The 21201-nt window shown below is 40.9% G+C and overlaps 1 protein-coding gene across 1 annotated transcript in view; it reads right to left on the minus strand.

The window, feature by feature from the left end:
- Positions 1 to 6105: 6105 nt before the first annotated feature.
- The window catches only part of LOC114881338, a 135880-nt gene continuing 120784 nt past the window's right edge, over positions 6106 to 21201 (minus strand). Inside the window, exon 4 of the mRNA XM_046288452.1 lies at positions 6106 to 6185. Within this exon, the coding sequence (XP_046144408.1) occupies positions 6106 to 6185 (80 nt within the window). The remainder of the gene's footprint in view (positions 6186 to 21201) is intronic.

The following is a 21201-nucleotide window of genomic DNA, read 5'->3' on the forward strand; positions in this document are numbered from 1 at the left end:
TATGCCTACCAACTTTGCTGCGTTGACATTGAATGCAGGTTCTGGCCCAGTGCAAAATGTGTTTGTTCATTTTAGGCCAGACGAATCTGCTGCCAATCAGCTTTTTCGTCGCTCTACCGCTAGGATGAGAAAGGTTATGTACATTATTGAATATTTGCTTCCGCAACGCTGCTGGTACATAAGGCCTTATATTATTGCACGAAACGTCGCAGTAAACTGTATCGTCAGTATTGTCTAGTCTAAGTTGTTTAAAGTGCAGTGCTGTATTGCTTTGTAAAAGTTGTATCAGTTCCGTATCAGTCTTTTGATGTTCGGCTAGTTGTTGTGTGCTCACCACGACTGGCATATCGATAACGTCCAGTCGTGATAGAGCGTCAGCCACTGTGTTTTCCAAACCTGGTGTGTGAGTTATATGAGTAGAGAACTGTCCAATGAAATCTAATTGTCGCAACTGTCTAGGCGAAGCTTTGTCTGATTTTTGCTGAGAAGCATAAACTATTGGCTTATGATCTGTCTGAATAGTGAAGTTGCGTCCGTCTAATGAATGTCTGAAATGTTTAATAGATTTGAAAATTGCAGTTAGTTCTCGGTCGTACGTACTATAGCGTCGTTCCTGTGGAGTAAACTTTTTTGAAAAAAATGCCAATGGCTCCCATACTCCATTGGTTTGCTGGTGAAGCACTGCACCCATTGCATTGTCTGAAGCGTCTGTTGCTAAAATCAGTGGTGCATTGTGTGAAGGATGTACCAGCAACGCTGCGTTTGCCAACGAGGTCTTACATTTGTTGAATGCATCCAGCGCTTCTACAGACCACTCAATAACACGCTTGTCACGCTTTTTAGCTCCCACTAAATATTCGTGGAGCGGAGCTTGAATTGCTGCTGCATTTTTGACGAACCTTCTATAAAAATTCAATACGCCTAAAAACCGACGTAACTCTTCGATGATTTTGGGTTGAGCGTAATTCTTAATTGCCTCAACTTTTTCCGGCACAGGTTGGATTCCCTCCTTGTCTATGACGTACCCCAAATAATGCACCGAACTTGCGCCAAAAACGCATTTAGATACATTTACGGACATCCCATATTGTTGCAGTCTCTCGAGCACCTGTCGTAAATGCGCTTCATGCTCAACCTCGTCGGCGGAAGCTATTAAAATGTCGTCTATATAACAGAATGCAAAATCTAAACCTCGGAGCACGGTGTCCATGAAACGTTGAAACGTCTGTGCCACGTTTTTCAATCCGAAGATCATGACATTGAATTCATAAAGTCCGAACGGCGTTATTATAGCAGTTTTGGTACGATCTTCCGGTGCGATCGGAATTTGGTGATAAGCACGAGTCAAGTCGAGTGTTGTAAAAATTTTTGTACCGTGTAAATTAAAAGAAAAATCGTGTACATGAGAAATTGGATATTTGTCCGGTACGGTGATACTGTTCAGTCGTCTGTAGTCACCACATAGCCGCCAATCACCACTTTTCTTCTTAACTAAAAGTAACGGGCTAGTCCATTCGCTACTCGACGGTTGACAAATCCCCTGAGATAGCAAATGTTCAATCTCAGCTTTTGCAGCTTTCAATTTCTCAGGGGGTAGCCTGCGAACCTTTTCCGCTACAGGTGTTCCTTTAACGGCTATGTGATGACGTACCTGATGCGTCGGGTTGTCTTGTCATCTAACCGTTCGCGTCACGTCTTTGAATTGGCTAAGTAACTGAAAATACCGGTTGTTGTTGTCGATGGTCGTCAGTGAGGGCTCCAATGATTGCACCGTACGTCCTGACGTCTGTAAATTGGTCAATCCGTCGAGTAGTCTTCTGTTGCGTAAGTCCACCAGAAGACCGTACCTGTTCAAAAAATCAGCGCCAATTATCGGCTGTTGTACACGGGCTACGATAAATTCCCAGGAAAATGGGCGGCGTAACCCGAGGTCCAGGATTACGTTCCGAGTACCGAACGTGTCAATCGGCGTACCATTCGCTGCAAAAATCTTAAAATTAGCGGGGGAGGGTTTTCCTTTCACCGAGCTAAGCGGTAATACGGAAATATCCGCCCCCGTATCTATCAAATACTTAAGGTTACTTCGCTTATCTCTAACGATGAGGCGGCAATTCTGCAAGTAGCCGTCCGATGCCGTCTCAACTCGGGGGTGGCCACTCAGTTTCCCTGAGCGGGGCTGGTTGACGATGGCGGTGCAGACGGAGGTGGTCCGGTCCAAGCGCACGGGATGACGCAGCGATGAGCTGCCTCCCCGAAGCGTCGATGGTAGAAGCATAGTTCTACCCTGCCATCCTGAGAACGTGGTCGCCGGTTTGCGGACCAATCCCGCAGCTGAGATCGTGGTCTCCATGGTGAGCGTGGGCGGCGCTCCGGTTGTCGCGACCGCCGAACAGAAAGCGCCTCCACCATGGTCGTTAATTTCGTGATTTGCTCTTGGAGCTGGTCGATGCGCTCCGAACTGGGCTTGGGCGCCGCTACTGCTGCTACGACCGGTGTGGACATCTCCATGACTTTGTCCACTAACAGAGCTAATTTATTGACATCGGCCGTGTCGCTAATTGCTAAAATGCTCCGCACGTTTTCTGGTAAGTTTTCCAGGAGCAACGTACGAAGCACTGCCTCCCCGATCTGGCCACCCGCTAGATTCCTCAGCTTCTGTAGGCAATGCGAGGGCTTCTCGTTGCCCAAATCGTATCCCCTGAGCACCCGCCTCAATTTCGATTCCGGGGATTCATCGAAGGCATTGACGATTCTTCTTTTGATCTCCTCAAATTTCCCTTTTACTGGTGGACAGGTGAGAACGTCCGCGATGAACGGAAGAACCGTGTGGTCAAGTTGTGTGACCACGTGGCGATATTTTGTGTCATCGTTCGTGATCCGCGCCAGGTCAAACGCCGCTTCAACCTGCGCGAACCACACAACTGGATTTTCCTTCCAAAACGGCGGTAATTTATGCAGCGTAGTCGCATTAATGGACGTTTCCCTGTTGGATGTCTCTCCCCTTGTGTCGGCCATCTTGTCTCCCTGCGCGTCCTCTCGCGTGGGTGAACGTTGCAACGGCATTTTGTTTGTTGGCGTCACTTTTCTATTGCACTTCAATCACCCGCGATTCCTTCGTGGAAAATCGATTCACTGCTTTCGGGGTCACCAATTGTAGGGTCTTTTGCGTACGTGGTAAGGCGCGGTCCCTACAGAACTGACGGGCGATTCTCGTGAAGGGGAAAAATAAAGTCTTGACACCACTAAAGCTTTCACAAAAAATATAAATTCCGGTCTTTTATTTAACTAGTCAGTCTCACATATAATTCGTCTATCTATAATGTACAATAGTCCTTTTACTTTAGACACACACAAACTTAAACTATGGACGGGCGTCTCGACCTTTCCGTGGTCAGTGCGAGGATACGAATGCCCCACGCCAAGCCTTCGCGTGGGGGAGGGAAAATGCCTTTTCCCGCGTTTTCTAGCGTTACAGGGTGCGCTGTGGCAGCTGGAAGTGCACTTTTCGACGGGACGGCCCACCGGAAGTAGGTGCCGCCACACGACATTTGACGGTGCGACATCTAACGTCATTATGCAGAATAAGAAACGAAAGTGAGGTGGCGTAGTTGTCGAATCACATCATTTTAGAGATTCTTTCGCGGTGTTGCCACATCTGTGACAATCCTGACCATCTAGCAAAATGAATTCGCTCGAGCCGAGCAAGATTTTGATTCCAGGCGGACATAGCAAAGGACAGCGCGATAGAAAGAGAAAGAGTATCATGAATGAAACAACGTAGGGCCGATCGGCGGAAACGTATATGTCACACGCCACGACAAATTCGATGAGACTCTGTAATACACATAACGTACGCGACTATAAAACTTATACGAATAAAAACTACATGGCATTAATAATTTCAGAAAAGGAATGAATAATAAAGACATGTAAATTGATCTATATACAGGATGTTCGACAACAGGTGGGCAATATTTTAAGGGGTGATTCTAGGGATCAAACTAAGACGAAAATCAAGAATAACGAAATAGCGTTTACGGCTTTGTTGTCTAGTTATTAACGTTTAAAAATTCGAGTAAAAAGCGCCAGAAACCTGCAATCCGCTCAGCACCGACGACCGAACGTCAGCTGAGCAGGGGTCGGTACAATCATAACCAACAATCGTTCAATAGTAGAAACTTACCTCGTGCTATTGTAACCATGCTCTTTACCAAGGGCACGCTATCGTGGGAGAAAGAAGGGGAACAGAATAAAGAGGACGCGCTCAGATTGTCAGAGAGGAAGATTCACAAAGTTTATTCTCGTTCCTTCATACGACGTGGGTCGGATACACACGATCGCGGATTGCCTCGTTTGTAATCATTACTCTAACAGATAACGCAAATGCTTAACGGCACGGTTGACCTTTGATTCCAGCGTGCGACCCGTACATAATCAGAACGCGACTTTCTTCTCACACACACGTACACGCACGCTATCAATCACGCAAAACCTGCCGTCGAGTTCTTTACTCTACCTGAAACGATTTATTTGAACGCGGGCACTGACTCCCTCACACGTCGCATGGCTCGCGTGGTTAGTCTCTCTTCTCTCGCGAATTCCCAAGAGTTCGGTAGATACGAGGAACTAACGACGGTCGCTCATGGGCGCGGAAGCAATCTAGAAAGCAAGACCAACGCACGATGTTTCGTAGCGGCTGATCAGCTTGCTTTGAGTGCGGAGATTTGAGTGAATTTGCAAGAGCTGAAGATACGTGTATTCGCATTTGAGTCTCGACGACAAGTGCTCGTTCCGCCGATCGGCAGGCACCTCGCTCGATGCTCTATGCAGCGAAGGGGAATCTTACGCTTGCGCGATTCGTACCGTGACATAATAGTGGGGCCGACTCTACGGGCCCCTACACTATGTGACGTATCGCTGGCCTAATCGATCGGTTACACTATTCTGTTTCTCGGTACCCCACCATTCGGCTTTGATTCTTGGTTATGACTGTACCAACCCCTGCTCAGCTGACGTTTGGTCATCGGTGCTGAGCGGATTGCAGGTTTCTGGCGCTTTTTACTCGAATTTTTAAACGTTAATAACTAGACAACAAAGCCGTAAACGCTATTTCGTTATTCTTGATTTTCGTCTTAGTTTGATCCCTAGAATCACCCCTTAAAATATTGCCCACCTGTTGTCGAACACCCTGTATACAATATTTATTCATTCAAATATAATAATTTCAGAATAGGACAGAGAAATAAAGACATGTAAATTAATCTATATATACAATATTCATTCAAATATAATCAATAAATATAAACAATGATTGTCCGTCGCCCGCCGTCTGCTTCGGCCTCTTCTTTCTCCGCGACGTCTGCATCATCGGAAATTGTTTGTGTTACGGAAATTGTTTTTATCTGAAATACAGTAATGAATGTTTTATAAGAAGAAAAAACAATCGTAGGAATTCAGTGGCTACTGTTGTAGACATAATTTCCATGTCACGAAAAATCTAATTCCGCCACATTTATTACATAGAAGAATCAACACTTTTACTTACTTGCGACGTCGACGGCCTCGAATTCTTCTTTCTCTTTTCTTTATGTTAGACCTCTTTCTCCTGTTTTTTCTATCCTCTTTCTTTTCTTCCTCTTCTTCCTTGTCCATCTGTGAAGAAAGTAATTTATGTATAGATAACGTAATATTAATTATGTAAGATTATACTTGCTGATTATACGTGATCAGGCAGCATATTTGCAGTCCATTTGCCCTGGTAACGCTTTCTTGAATATATTTATATATAATTTTTTAATTTTTTTCGAGAAGAGGAAAATGCTGTCTTTAATTTCTCAACGACAAAAATGTTCATGCAAAGATGAACGAAGATGAATGAAAGATAAATATTGAAAAAAGGAAAAGTTAATGGAAATAGATGATTAAATAAATTCCTTTTAACGTTTTTTGTCGGATTTTGCTCAAATTTAGGTATGTTGTAGTTTTTAGTAATATATAAACGTATCTCGAAGAAGTCGAAGGTACTTTGGAATATTTTTTTTAATTATAGGAATGAAAACTACAGGACATTAATAATTTCAAGAATGGCATAAGAAAAAAATTATTTCAGTTGAAAAAATAAATTTTGAGTTCTACGCTCGCTTCGCTCCAAAAAACCTCTTCTCGGGAATCCTTTCTTCGAAAAGCTGAAACAAATTTTTTAAACAAAACAAAGAAATATAGTATGGCATCGCGTAACTCACGAGATCGTATGATCCGTGAGTACAATTGCTATTTCGTGCAATTGTGAACCACCAACAGAGTCAATGGTACTGCACTTTACAGTGCAGCGCGACGCCGGACAGTAACAGTATTTTTTATTATTGTCCGCATAAGACCTTTTTTGATTTTTCGAAAGTCACTATTTTCAAATGTGTATACCGGTGTCGAACAACTCGCGAGATCGTATGATCCGCGAGTACAATTGCTATTTCGTGCAATTGTGAACCACCAACAGAGCCAGTGGTACAGTAAAACTTGGATATATGCAACAAACATTGGGACCCAGGCGTTGCATATATCCAGTCGAGGTGTCGAATCTCGGGTTACACGCGACGAGCAGCCAAGCGTGAACGTAGAAAAGGACAGACAGTGGTGGAAAGAGAGAGGTCCGATGATCAAAGGAAAGAGCCGAAACGTATCGGTGTGACTAATACTAATTCAACTATAAAACTTTTTTATTTTTGACTTTTTTTTACTGAAACTTTTACTAACGCATTGGTGAAATTTTTCTGATTAAAATGATACCAAACGCGATATAGTTTGAATTGTAATTACTTGCTAAAATTGATGTTAAAAGTTGGCGAAAAGCAAAGGAGGATTGGAAATGAAAACCGGTTGCGGCGTCGGCTCGGGTTTCAAACGTTGCATATATCCAAGCGAGGTGTCGATTCTGCGTCCGTACAAATCGTTTGTACCGTGCCGCGTTACCTATTCTACGTTCGTACACAACATGCGACGTGTTGCATGTTGCATGTTGCGTGCTTCATGTATCTTTGGTGTACGGCCTGCCTTATACATATGTAGCCAAATCATATCGTGTTTGGTACCATTTTAATCAGAAAAATCTCACAAATGCATTAGTAAAAGTTTCATTAAGAAAAAGTTAAAAATAAAAAAGTTTTATCGTTCAATTAGTATTAGTCACACCGATATTACGATCGGATCATATTACACGGTTTCCTCGCCGAGCGGCTCGGTTCGGCTTAGGGGGATCCCCCCAAGTGGAGGGGATAGCGATGTTGCATATATCCAGACAAACTTTTGTTGCATATATCCAGGTTTTACTGTACTGCACTTTACAGTGCAGTGCGACACTGGACAGTAGCAGTATTCGTGCTACTTTTTGAGAGAGACCTTTTGCGCTTTTCTAAGCTTGGCTCTCTCCTCTGTTATAAATTGAGGCTCCCGAATGGGCATTCCTCTATTGTACCGGCTATCTATTAATTCCGGTAACATGCACAATAAATAAAATTGAATTAATTTTGGCTCCATATTGTTTTGCCAAAAGTTACCGTCTCTATCGACTCTAATGTACTTTAACCCTTTTCGGGTCCAGATACAAAATAAGCAATATTTTCTACCTGTAACATGTAATTGTCTTTGTACCTGGTAGTAATAATAGTGGTTCTTGTTCAATGCATTTCCTTCTGCATCTGCAAATATGCGCCGAATAATTGCAACACTTTTGATTGCTTCCTCCGGCAATAAATTCTCCGCCGTTTTCGGACATTTGATTTCCACAATGCCCTCTTCGTCTACAAGTCCATCTGGCGAAGCTCCTAAAAACGGAATGGCACTATCAATAAATAAGCCACATTCTTTAATTTCAACACCAATGCACGCACTTAGTTCTTCACGTGCGAATTTTTCGTATTCTTGTCCATATTGTACTGCAGGTGCACTAATCAGTCGTGGATACACAAACGACTTCACTGAATTTTCACAGAACGTGCCAATTCGACGACGGCATATTCGTCCAAAATTAGAGGCCGTCAATAATTTAGATTTATAATTCAACCATCTCGGATTTTTCGCTTGACCGATGGTTTCTTCCTCAATGGCATCTCTACTATTTTGCCAATTCTGCAACATTTCCATATGTTTTGTTTGCTCTAGTTCATAAATATTGTTAGCCATATCCAGCTTTTCAGCGTTTGGTCTGTAATTGGAATCCTTTTCAGAACGGAATTGTTTTCGCACGTACTTCGTAATTTTTATTTTCTTTTCTCTTTTCAGTGTATTTCTCATTTTCTTTCTTCCTTCTATTTTCTATTTTGCGTAAAATAACGGGCGGTTTCTTGTTCATCGCCGTATTCAGACGCGACAACACTTGTTTTGTGTTATACTGTAGGACAGCAGCAGCACATCTTCCCGTGTAAGATCCGCTCTCGCCGAAATTCAATCTTTTTCCTCCTGTATATTTGGCGATTATTCCGTTGAAACTTTCGACGACATTATTGTTGCTGTTATACAGCAAACTCTCAGCATGCGCCAACAGAGGTCGAAGTATTTCTTTGATGTGTTCGTACACTCCCATCTTCATCAATTCGAGAACAATGTTCTTTTCATCTTTTTTACTCGTTCCATCGCAGAAGTACTGCAGTTTTGAACAATCTGCGTGTTTACCAAAAACGTGGCTAGGAACATTGTATATGTCGGCATACTGTAGGAGAGGATCAGGATCTTTCGGAATGTTTCAGGATCTGAATAAAACTCCAAGTCCTACTATAATAATATGATTATACGTGTATTTTAAAAGGGTAGCACGGCTCGCTGAAGAGCCGACCGTTCGTTTCCGTGTTTGCGCTGTGACTAACTAGAAACGTTCTGCCTTGCACCCCCTAAAACTCAGGGGTACTGGCCGTCGTCGCCTGGCCACGAGTCCCGCTATTTTACGACTCGGCCACGATTGAAAGGTACAACCTATAGGCCTGAACACGTGGTCGGATGGAACTTTCTCCAACCTTGTGCCTTCATGGGCCCAAATGATGTTAAAAGCCTACAATACAAATTCTTAATTTTCTCAGCGGTTGTTACTTGCTGACTGTATCTGTACTCTGCGGCTTTTACTATGTCCGCACGCATTCGCCGAATGCTACTTTCAACGATTCTTCTGAATGGACCAGGTGTTGTCATCTTTACAACTTCTTTCATTTTTCTGCAAAAGTTTCGCAACAAATGATTCGTGCATTCAATTTTTTTTTACACGAATCTGTGCTTTATATGGATCTGCATCTATAATTTTTTTATAAACGCTGCTGTCCCCATCAGCAATCAGTGTTGAATAAATGAGCCCATGTTTTTCTACGCTGGTCTTGAAGCCTTCGACTATAGCGTCAATTTTTGAAACAGGTGTGCTTTCGTGGCTCTTCTTTCTTTTTCGCAGCACATCGATAAATCCTGCACATCTTGTTTCTCACACCGATAAATAAAACTTTCTTCGTGTGATATCCAATTATAACGCCGACTCCAGACGCGGAATCGTACGTTCCAGTCCGATATGATCGTTTCATCCAGCTTCCATCGGCCACAACGGGGATGGGAGGGATTCCACATCCGGAAACAATATCGCCTCTTTCAATGGCCAAGCGTTTTTCTTCCTCTGCCGCTGCTACCATCTCTTTTGCTGCAGCAACAATTAATGTTTTCACTATTTTTATCCGACTTCGAAAAGGAGGAGGATACTCAATTCGATGAGTATATATTTTTTTTTTTTTTCTGGCTTTGTTCACCGATTACTCCGAGATGGATGGACCAATCGGAACGAAACCTTTTGCATCTTGTAGGATATGTCTTCCGATTGGTCCCGTTAAAAAAACATTTTGCATTTTTTCATTCCGAACGCTTTTTATTGCAAAAAACGTGCTATTTCATGTACGTGCGGTGTACGTTCGTCGATTACTCCGAGGCGGATGGACCAATCGGAATGAAACTTTTTGCGTCTTGTACAATACAACTCCCCATTGGTCCCGTAAAAAAAATATTTTGCATTTTTTTATTCCTAACGACTTTTTTTTCTAAATGTACGTTCGCTGATTACTCCGAGATGGATGGACCAATCGGAATGAAATCTTTTGCGTCTTGTAGGATATGTTTTCCCATTGGTCCCGTTATAAAAACATTTCGCATTTTTTTATTCCGAACGGTTTTCATTATTGCAAAATAAAAACGGGAAGTTTCTAATCTCAACATAGAATGACTTCAATGATCCTTTAACATATTGTCGGGGGCATGATTCTGAACAACTTTTTCATTATGTATAATTAACGGAAACCCTTAGTTTTCAAGATATTCGTGAAAAATTATTGTTATTTTTTCTGCCTTTGTTTGCCGATTATTCCGAGACGGATGGACCAATTGGAACGAAACATTTTACATCTTCTCAAGTATGTCTCCCGATTGGTCCCGTTATAAAAATATTTCGCATTTTTTTATTCCGAACGGTTTTTATTGCAATTGGTTGCTAATAAATATAATAAAAAATAATAAAAAGGCTTGGCTTTCTTCTTCACGTATCGGAAGCTGGCAGCCGATTTAGACTGTTTCTTTGCAAAAGTAACTGTCGTAATCTTTGCATTTCTGCGAGTGCTCTTTCATCATGAGGTTTAACAAGGACTTTGTTTGGTGCTAAATCAGATAAAACTAGACCAGCTAAGCTTTTAACACGACTAAGTGCAACGTAAATTTGGCCTTTTGCAAAATTCTTTTTGCCAAGATCAATTACTGCTTTGTTTAATGTAGTCCCTTGTAATTTGTGCACCGTTACTGCCCAACTTAGAATAAGTGGTAACATTCTGCGCTCGACGTCTCCATAACCTTTCGTCGCTTGAAACGTTGCTACAACTGGAGACATTGGAATGTAACCGTCGGTATCTTTGAATCTATTTCCAATCGACTCGTCGTCAAATTTTATAAGTACTGAGTCTGGCAACTCTCCCTGTTCCAGTTGATCTCTTCGAAGTGCCGGCCATGTAAATTTCTTTACTATTCCCATTGCGCCATTTATCAAACCATCAGAAATTGATATATTTCGTCGCAGCATGATTCGAGATCCTTCAGTTAACATTATTGTATGTAATAGTCCGCCACAATTATTTACATTTACAGGTATGACATTTGCTGGCGGCCTTTTTCCATATGTAGCTGCCTCACGGGACTCGTCTATTGAATCAATGATGTACATTCGATGTGATTTTGCTAATTCATCAGTCATTTTTGAATTATATTCATCCACTAATTTTATCGTTGGGAATATTCTTACTGCTGCACCATCCTCGAACTCTCCGATTAGGGGAATTCTTCTTCGTTCGCATAGTATTTCCTGTTGAGAAGTTGTCACTTCTCCAAACCGAAGGTTATTCAATAAATCGATAAACTCAACGTCATCTCTTTGTCGCATATTAATGGTCAGTTCGCAGAATGAAAATTGGTGCCATAAATTAATTTCTGCAGTACACCAATGTGGCTGTACAAAACACCAGTGTCCTTTTACTGGTGGCAACTGCATGATATCGCCAAAGAGAAGTACATTTACGCCACCAAATAGTTTATCATTTGTTTTGAATTCTTGCAATCTTAAATGAATTATTCGCAAATTCTCATAGGACACTATTGATATCTCGTCGATAATCAACCATTTTGTATGACGCCACTTTCGTCTCTCCTGTTCGAGCCTTTGTCCTGTCAGTCGTCGATAGGTCATTGCAGTACCTTTTTCAATAGGTAACGAGAACAAGGAATGCAAAGTTTTTCCGAATATTTGACGGGCGGCGACGCACAGTGGTCCCGTTTGAGTATTTTAGTGACAAATGCATATAACTTTTGAACCGTAAAAGATATTGGCATGAAACTTGGACTGGATAATATATGTCGAGTTACAGATAGGATAAAGAAAGAATTATATCAATATTATTATTATTGTTGTTGTTGTTGTTGTTGTTATAATAATAATTATTATTATTTCAATTTATATAATGATTATTTCTGCGGCTTCTGTATCTAATTCTTTAATTTGTTTGGTGTACGATTTTATTCGAATGGTAGATATACTTGGGTCTGATGTTATGAGGAGACGATATAACATGTCTGTTTATTTCTATCCTGTAGTATTTTCTGCTATTTTGAATTCTAATGTTTTTAAAATCTTTGTGTTGTATTTTCGTGCTTTTTGTGATTAGCTTATAGCCATAGTTTGATTAAATATGCTGCAAGTAAATAAATTTTGTTTAGTAAATATATGTAGTGAGTATTATGTAGTTGATATTCTTTATCTGTTACTTTTAAACATAAAACGTAAATGTACCTTACCATTTTAATGGGTTTTGTAGTGTTTATTTCATAAGTAGATCTTGAGCCTCAGGATCTAAAATTTTAATTTTCCGATCATGTGATTTTATCCTCAGTGTCGATATGTACGGATCGGAAGTCAGTAATAATCTGTTAAATAAATCTTCATTTGTTGCCATTCTAGAATTTTTTCTTGTATTTTTGGTTCTGAATTTTTTCAAATCCTTATGTCTGCTTTCTTGTGCCTCCTCTGATAATTCGCCAATTGGCAGCAATGCATATTTTATTATTTCCTTCCCATGAATTAATAACTTATGCACTGACGCTGGCATATAGTACCAACCATATAGATTTATAAAATGTTCCGTTGTGTTTTTAGTATATTCTCCAAATTTGTCAAGGTCTATTTTATGTGGTGATGAAATAACTTGTAGTATTGTATGAAACTTTCTAATTAATTGCACATCGATTCCTGTTATGTCTGCTGAAACTTGGGGATTTGAAAAGAATTTTCGTGCGGTGTTTCCGTCATTAGAGGAACCCCACCCTTGTTTCACAACATCAACTAATAACCCCATTCTTTCCTTAAAATCTTTTTGTATTTGTTTTTTTCTTTCTTCCCGTATTTTCTTCAGTTCTGGAGAATTTGCAGTCCATCTTTTAAACGAAATATTGTATGAAATATGTAGCAAACACTCAAAACATCTTATCCATGCATGTAGTGTTGAGAGGCCAAAGGCATAATTGGTGCTATCACAAAAATTTGATTTGATTACATCTATCTTGTTCATTTCTGTAGGTTTAGCGTTACAGATGTAACAACGCATTGCAGATTGTGTGTTGGTAATGGCATTGCACACCTTATTATCTACTATTGTAAGAATCATAGTAAAATCAATTTCTATATTTCTTATTTTTAATGACTGCAAATTTCGGATTTGATCATTAATACTATTAATTTCGGTTTCTATAACTTCATGTGTTTCTTTAACAAATTCAAATTTGATTGGGCGGCAAAACCAAGCTGATGATGGTCGCTGATTGTGCCATAGGATCTCACCAGTTATTTTATTTTAAAGTTCTAATGGCACAAGACTAGATACGAAAACGCTTTCGTCGTTGATGTTTAAATCAGTCTGCATTTGTTTGTATCTTGATAGTCCCGAACAACCATCGCAACCCCATTTACACGTTAATAATAATTGTAAATTTATGCCGTTTGTTAAACTTCTCACACATTTTAAAATTCGTTTTGCTGTATGGTTTAATAAACTTTGCACTTCAACTTTAGCGTATTTTTCGGTTACTGATATGGTTTGTTTTTCTGGATAGCAGTTCTTTTTCTCTTGCAATAATTTGGAATATGATGGCCAATGATTACTGTTGCATTTGATTGCTTCATTCCTGATTGTTACGTATTGAAATTTAGACAGATCTGCGGTAATAAAAATATTTAGTGCTTTCTCTATCGAAAACATTCTCTGGTTGAATAAACATGTTCTGTCTTTCGTAAATATACTTTGAACATGTTTATTGAATTTATCATCTTGCAGATTTTGAAGCAGACGCGATTTATAATGCATGCCATGCTTACGAAAGCTCATTTTTGTTGCATTTAAAAGCTCTTGTAACGAAAAATTATCAACTAGAGATTTGGCTCTTCGTATTTTTTCTCTACTGCTGCACTCAGAAATATGTTTGTTGCCTCTATATACTTTTACGGTTGAAGACCTATTTCTTTCAGCATTTAATGTGCTGGTAGATGGCATAACTGCTAATATTCTAGACGGATAAGTAAAATCTCGCTCCAACCAGTCCTCGTTACGTTTAAAAAATTTCGATTCAATGTACCGAGATTGTACCCATCTCTGTTTTAGTTTAAAAACAAACTTTTTTAAACTCGTTTTCAGTAAATCAGATACATCGGGCGAAATATCAATTTTTTTACATATTAAATCATGCAAAAATAAATAGTTACTCATGTCTTTCGATGCATTTTTAAGAGCGAAGAATAAATCTTTATGTTTGCGAAGAGTTTCCATTATTGCTGATTAATAAAAAAAGAAAGTTGAAATGCAAAAATAACTCAAACGTAACAAATATACAAACGTCTTTTTACTTACCAGGTATAAGTAAAATAAAATGTAGAATAAATGTAAAAGAAATATAATCACAACAATTGTTTAATAATACTTCACTACACACACGAAATATATACTAATAATATGTACTAGTGAAACTTAACACTACACGCATGAAATATATACTATTAATACTACTAAAATATAACACTACATACACAAAATATAAATATACTAATGAAATAGAAAGTATTAAAAATAAAATGTACGTAACTGAAAGACTAAAATATAATATTTTAATGTATAAAAATGTTGAAAAATTGTAACTGTTCGCTCTGCTGTGGTTCTGTACTAACTGAATGCAGTCTAACAGAGGAAAACTCTTTCAATTATTTGCAATATAGCGTTAACATTTCAAGTGTTCAGAATCTCGATATTCTCTGAGAAGAGATTCCTAGAACGTCAGGCAGTCCTAACGCTTGACGCGAACGTACATTGTATGTACCGTAACACCGTGAGCTTTTAACAGTGATAATTTGTAAAGTAGGATGAAGTAGGAACTAATTTTTGCACCATTACAAAGCGGAAGGTATACAGAAAGCATTCTGCTTTGTAAAAACTCGGGACTCTTTGGGACTAAAAAGATCCGTCCTGTCAAACGTTCAAAATTTGAAATTTTTTTTTGTTCCATTAGAGATGATATTTCTAGTACACTATGAATACCAATTTTTGATCAATTGACATAATCTGTAATCTAAGACAGTACTTTCCACCTCCAAAAAGCAGCGGAAAGAAATATTGTATACAATCGCCAATACATCTCGTAGAAGCAGAGCAATTTTTTCGTGAAAAACGCTGCATTCAAAATATGCAACTTAAAGTATTTGTTTCGGCTACGACTTTGGTTAAATCTTATTAACTCTAACATATTTGAAGGCGACGGACATTTAAAAAACAGTATACATAGAATAGATATTGATATGAGAAACTTCATTTTTTGCTTAAATGTCACTAAAATACTCAAACGGGACCACTGTGCGACGCCAGTCAAAGAAGCTACTTCAATGAAAGATGGTTTTATCATCGTATCAATTGTAGGATTATAGCAGCGTTTAACATGTTCAACAAGTAATTTTAAAATAAACGACTTACCGCTACCAGCTCCTCCGGTAATGAAAAGCAACATTTGTTCGGTATTTTCATCATCATCATTTTGTTTAATATCTTTCTCAACTACTTCGGAAACTGATTTCAATAAGTCTTTCTGTTGAATATTCAGACTTCGAATGCTATTAAGGAATACGTCTTGTGGCATTGCACGTGTTTCTTCTTGCTGTTGATCTTCATATAAATCACCTTGATCATAATATACTGTTTCGTCGGCATGAATTCTGACTGGTTCTCCTAAATGTTCATTATTAGTTTCTTCTTCGTGTACAACATTCAAAGCAACAGCCTGGGCGAGCGCCGCGCCGCTTCAATAATTTGCTCTGCGTGAGTAAATTGTTCGACGGTTGCGTTACCCAACATAGGTTTCAACTCGCGTTGCCGTCGAAGAAAACATTGTTCCGAGGATTCGTTTTCGGACATAAGTGTACTTTCATCACGAAATGCAATGTGACACACTATTAAGTTATAGAAATATCCTTCCCTATCACTGTTTAAGGTATAATATCGGTGGCGAAGTACAGCTGGTTTTTTTCTGATTCGCATTCGGGTATTGTCCTTTAATTTTATAAACCTCGACCTCGATATTTCTTCATCGTCATTTGCATTCGCATCATGTACATTACATGTACAAAAAAGGTAACGCCAAGTATTATAGTTTAGGCATTATGAGCGGAGCACCTCTTTGCACTAATACACAATGCATTTCAGTGTGGCCCTGAAAACGTCGTGATATCCCACAAAAAGTACATTACATGTAAAAAAAGGTAACGCCAAATAGATTAGTCACTATATGGTACATATTTTGTGAATTTTCTAAAAAAGTAATGGATATCATGCAAAACCAGCCAAGTATTGAGTTATATATATTTTTCAAAATATTTATACTTGGCGTTTGGCTGCCTCGTTGCGATTCAACAAAGTTTGTTGTACGTTATTCAAAACCTGTGAATACATTATCGACTTTATTGGAGCGAAGCTCCTCTATTAAACGACTGATAGGCATTTTTTGTGACTTTTTAACTCAAAAACTGGATTATCAATTTTGACCATTCTTTGCAAGCTGATCACAGTGGTCACTATGAGTGTTTATATAGAATAAAATCAGAAATCGGTGGTGTCCTTGAGGAATGGTCACAGAAACCGATACCCATGTTAAGGGGGTAGACGCAGGTAATGCAGACAGGTGACATTACCGGCAAAAATGGGCCTAAAAAGGGGTTTGCGGGAATACACTTTTCGTCCTTATATGAGAAGATTTGGGGCTGGGTGATGGTTCGTTCGAAAGAGGAAGGTCCAATGCAGGGCGCACTGGTCATGGTTCAACAAATTTTGTTGAATCGCAACGAGGCAGCCAAACGCCAAGTATAAATATTTTGAAAAATATATATAACTCAATACTTGGCTGGTTTCGCATGATATCCATTACTTTTTTAGAAAATTCACAAAATATGTACCATATAGTGCCTAATCTACTTGGCGTTACCTTTTTTTTACATGTAATGTACTTTTTGTGGGATCTAACATAACGGGGTCGAAGCTTATCGCTATGATTCTCAGGTCCTCCAAAGTGTTGTGCAGGGCCTGGTTTGCGATGAGCTGATGAAGTGGCTCTTCAGAAGTTAATCCTTCGCAGTGGGAGAGCTCGAGGGCGACGAGAGCGCTTAATCGGCCTAACGCACCGGCTAACGGAGTCGGAAGCAGTGATGGACACTGGCAGAGCCGCAAGGTCCTGAGTGACGGGGCCACTTGAAGCAACGACTTCCCCTGAAACTCCGTTGCTTTCGCCCCGAACTCCAGGAGCTGCGTCGCCGCTCCAAGCAATCCCGTCAACTCAGGGTCCAAATGGCCATGACAGGGTCCCAGATAGATCTTCCGCAATGTTGCGGCTATCGGAATTAAATCACGTATCGCGGGAGGACGGACCGTTACCCCAGATAAATCGACGTTTGTTAAGAAGGGGCAACCCCTTATAGCAATGGCAAGGGCCTGAGGGCTTAGGTTTCCGGTCACCGCTCGATCGGACAGGCGTAGGCTGACGATGTAGGGGCCCATCCTTTTGACAGCCCAATGGAAGGTGGCGGTCGTCATTCTCCTTCCGAATTGATACTCGGGCCAGCGCCAATCCTCAGGGCCGAGGATGGTCGAGTACGAGGCGAGAGCTCCCGCTCTCCAACCCCGGCACACGCACTACATGCGTGCACGCTCCTCAAACCGGAGCAGACGAGCGATGCGGACGATTACCTCCACCGATAACGGAGGAGAGTAAGGACGCTCCCATCCCGGAAATGGATTGGGCCGCGGCCTAGGCTGCAGCAGGTTAGATTCATGCCATGAATCCGCCTCCTTTACGGTTAGTTTACGCTTATGCAGCGTCGGGCTGGTATCCTTGGCCCATCGGATAGCCACCATAGCTTCTCCACACGTTGGAAAGGTCACGAATGCTATCGTGCTGGTTGGCTTGCGGATAATAACCGCGTGTTCTGGATGGTAGTCCTCGAAGACCTTCATCAGTAGGTTCTTGCGCGTGAACGGGGCCAAATTGGCCACGAAAACGCGCCTTCCCTGGTTATCCTCCTTCCTGGCTCGATATGTCGTCATCGTGAGCGGCTATAACGGACGCAAGATACATAGATAACATTCGCGAAATTAACACGAGGAAAAAATCAACAACGCTGATACAATGGTTATTCGGACCGTTCCTGTAAAGAAAATGTACAAAATAAAACGCAATGCATCAGTCGACCCTTCCACGGAGTCTTAGTTGCCTCTTCGTCGAATCATCTGGTTCTAAATTTCGAGTAGTAGGCCGACTGTGCATAGTTATCAAGTCTTTCCTGTCTTCCAGAATTTTAATTTGTCTAAATGTCTAGAAAAGAAGTTGCCCATTTTATCCCTTAACACAACGTTATTCTTTGGTGTAATTTCTACCATCTCGTAGGGACCGTGGTACCGTTTGCCAAACTTCCCTACCCTTGGCTCAACCAGGACGTATGCCATGTCCCCAACTTTACCCTTGAATGAATGCGCTCTTGCGTGATAATATGATTTTGATTTGACTTTTGCTCGATTTAAATTACTTCCTGCGATTTCCTGCATTTCGTTCAAACGGTCATTTAAGTCACGTATATATCCGTCGTAAGTCGGAAGGTCGTCATTTGCAGAAAATGCTGTAGGGCATCGTGCACGTTTCCCATTAATTAACTCGAAAGGTGTGAATTTCGTACCCTCGTGCACGGATGTGTTATATGCAAAAATCGCGAAAGGAACTAACCTGTCCCAATCGTTGAAATCTCCAAGATAATGGGTAATATAGTCGACTAGTACCGCATGGCTACGTTATAGGGCACCATTAGTTTGAGGTCGGTAACCGGAAGTGGTTATGTGTTGGATGCCAAACATTCTTACCATAGTAGAAAATATTTTGTTTAAGAAGCTGGTACCTCTGTCGGATAGAATGACTTTTGGTGTACCGAATTGTAGAATAAGATGAGTTACTAATGCGTGAGCTATGGTTTCTGCCTTAATATTCGGCACCGGAACTGCTATGCAAAATTTCGTCAAACTATCCTGCATTGTGAGTATGTGCCTGTTTCCATCAGGTGTAGTTGGAAGAGGCCCGACAGTGTCTATCGCTACCTTCGCGTAAGGTTCTACAGGTGTATCGGTGATAACCATGGGTTCACGCGTTTTATTCCTCGAAATCTTTTGCGTTTGACAACTAGTGCATTGCCGTATGTACTCCTCTATTTGAGCACGCATATTCGGCCAGTAGAATCTTTCGCGTACTCGTTGATAGGTTTTCGTTAATCCCTTATGCCCGCCTACGAGACTCCCGTGCATTTCCGCGATGATTTCGTTCCGAATTTTGCTGGGTGGTAACTGCACGCGCCCGTAGCAAAGGGTGATCTTCACGTCGGAATCTTTAAAAATCTTTCTTAACATTCCGGGTCATACGTCCTGCGGTAATGCATCGGTGAGATCGTCGAATCGCGAAATCCGGAAAGTATTCAAGTTCAAATCGGATAACTTTAATTTGAGCTTCCGTAGGACTGATTCCAATTTCGCGACCGAAGGATTGTCACTAGAGTTTTTCTGTAATACGATGCTAAAAATTTTATTTTTACCGCGGTCCGTCACTATTATACTACCCGGTTTCAATTCCGATTTTCTTAGCGTTTCGAGGTCTATTACGCCGATATCATCGAGCAATTCGCTTACTGGTGCGAATCGTAAATTGCTACTAAGAAAGTGCACATAATTGTCCCTGAACTAGGTCAAGTTTTCTGACGCAAAAGTTACTATTTTTGAAACTTCTATTTTCCGAGGCGGATCCGAGTATAGATCCTCTGAATCCATGAGTATATTCGCGGAGGAAGTGTGTGGTAACACGTCAGTTTGCACTAAAGTGTTTTCATCCTGAGTCTGAGGGTTCGGTTTTGAAATTGTTCTATTTCGCGGTGTTGATACGGCTATTGGCGGTAAGGATGGTGGTGTAGCAGGTACTTGCGATTGGTAATGTGGTCTGTATATTATGGTGTCCTGTGTAACGTCATGCGTCCGTTGCGTTAAGTCGTCTAAGTGTTTGTGTAAATCGTCAACGTCAGTCTCCGTATCTGGATTCTTAGTGATCTGAGTTTGTTCTAAATTCTCTTTGTCAGGTGAAAAGTCAAAGAATTTCTGATCACTTTCTGAATAAGGTGTTTTAAAGAGTTCCTTATCGGAGTCTAACCCCAAGCTCGGTAGGACGCTCCTGCGACGAACGAAAATCGGTGGTTCGGACGCATCTGAATCGACGTCGGATGTATCACTGTCTGTAGTTATATCTGTTGATGTATTCGAAGTGATTATGATAGCAGGTTTTGAAAGAAGTGGAGTTGATAAAGGTTGAGATGTCGGTTTATCCGCGGATCTAAGCCGAGTTCGAGTAGATATGGCTTCCGGATCATGAATAGGTGGAGGTTTCTGTTTTGTTTTCGATCCTAATGGCCTTCCTACCCTTCGTTTGACAATCGCAGGCTCTAGTTCGGAACCGGATGTTTCAGGTGAATCCGTAACCGGTAAAACGACTTTGGGTTTCGTAGCACGACGCGCAGTGTTTAATTTGGCACGCGCGCTCGTATGTAAGAACCTTTCAATCGTTTTAATGACCGAGGGCGGTTCACATTTTTCCGTGAGGGGAGCAGCCTGGGGGGATTCTTCCATGCCTGTCAGGCTCGCAGGCTGTCCCTCATCTGTGGAGGAATCTAGCGAGAAATCGTCTGAGGTGTTTAATTCATCCACGACCATGGGGTTTCGCGACAGGGCATCAGCGTTAGTATTGAATTTCCCTGGTTTGTGCGCGAAATCATATTCGTAATCCCGTAATTTCAATCTCCAACGTACTAAACGTTGAACGGGATCCTTAAGGGGGTAGACTAGGGTAATGCAGCGCGTTGACATTACCGGCAAAAATGGGCCTATTAATGGGTTTACGGGAATCGGTTATTTGTCCTTATAAGAGAACACATAGGGCTGGGTGAAAGCTCATTCGAAAGAGGAAGGTCCAATGCAGGGGGCTCAACCGATGGTTTAAAGAGATTGTGTTGATATCTAATAATATGAGTGTCCAAAGTAGAGGAAAAAT

Source organism: Osmia bicornis, chromosome 13, assembly GCF_907164935.1.
Source record: "Osmia bicornis bicornis chromosome 13, iOsmBic2.1, whole genome shotgun sequence".
NCBI lineage: Eukaryota > Metazoa > Arthropoda > Insecta > Hymenoptera > Megachilidae > Osmia > Osmia bicornis.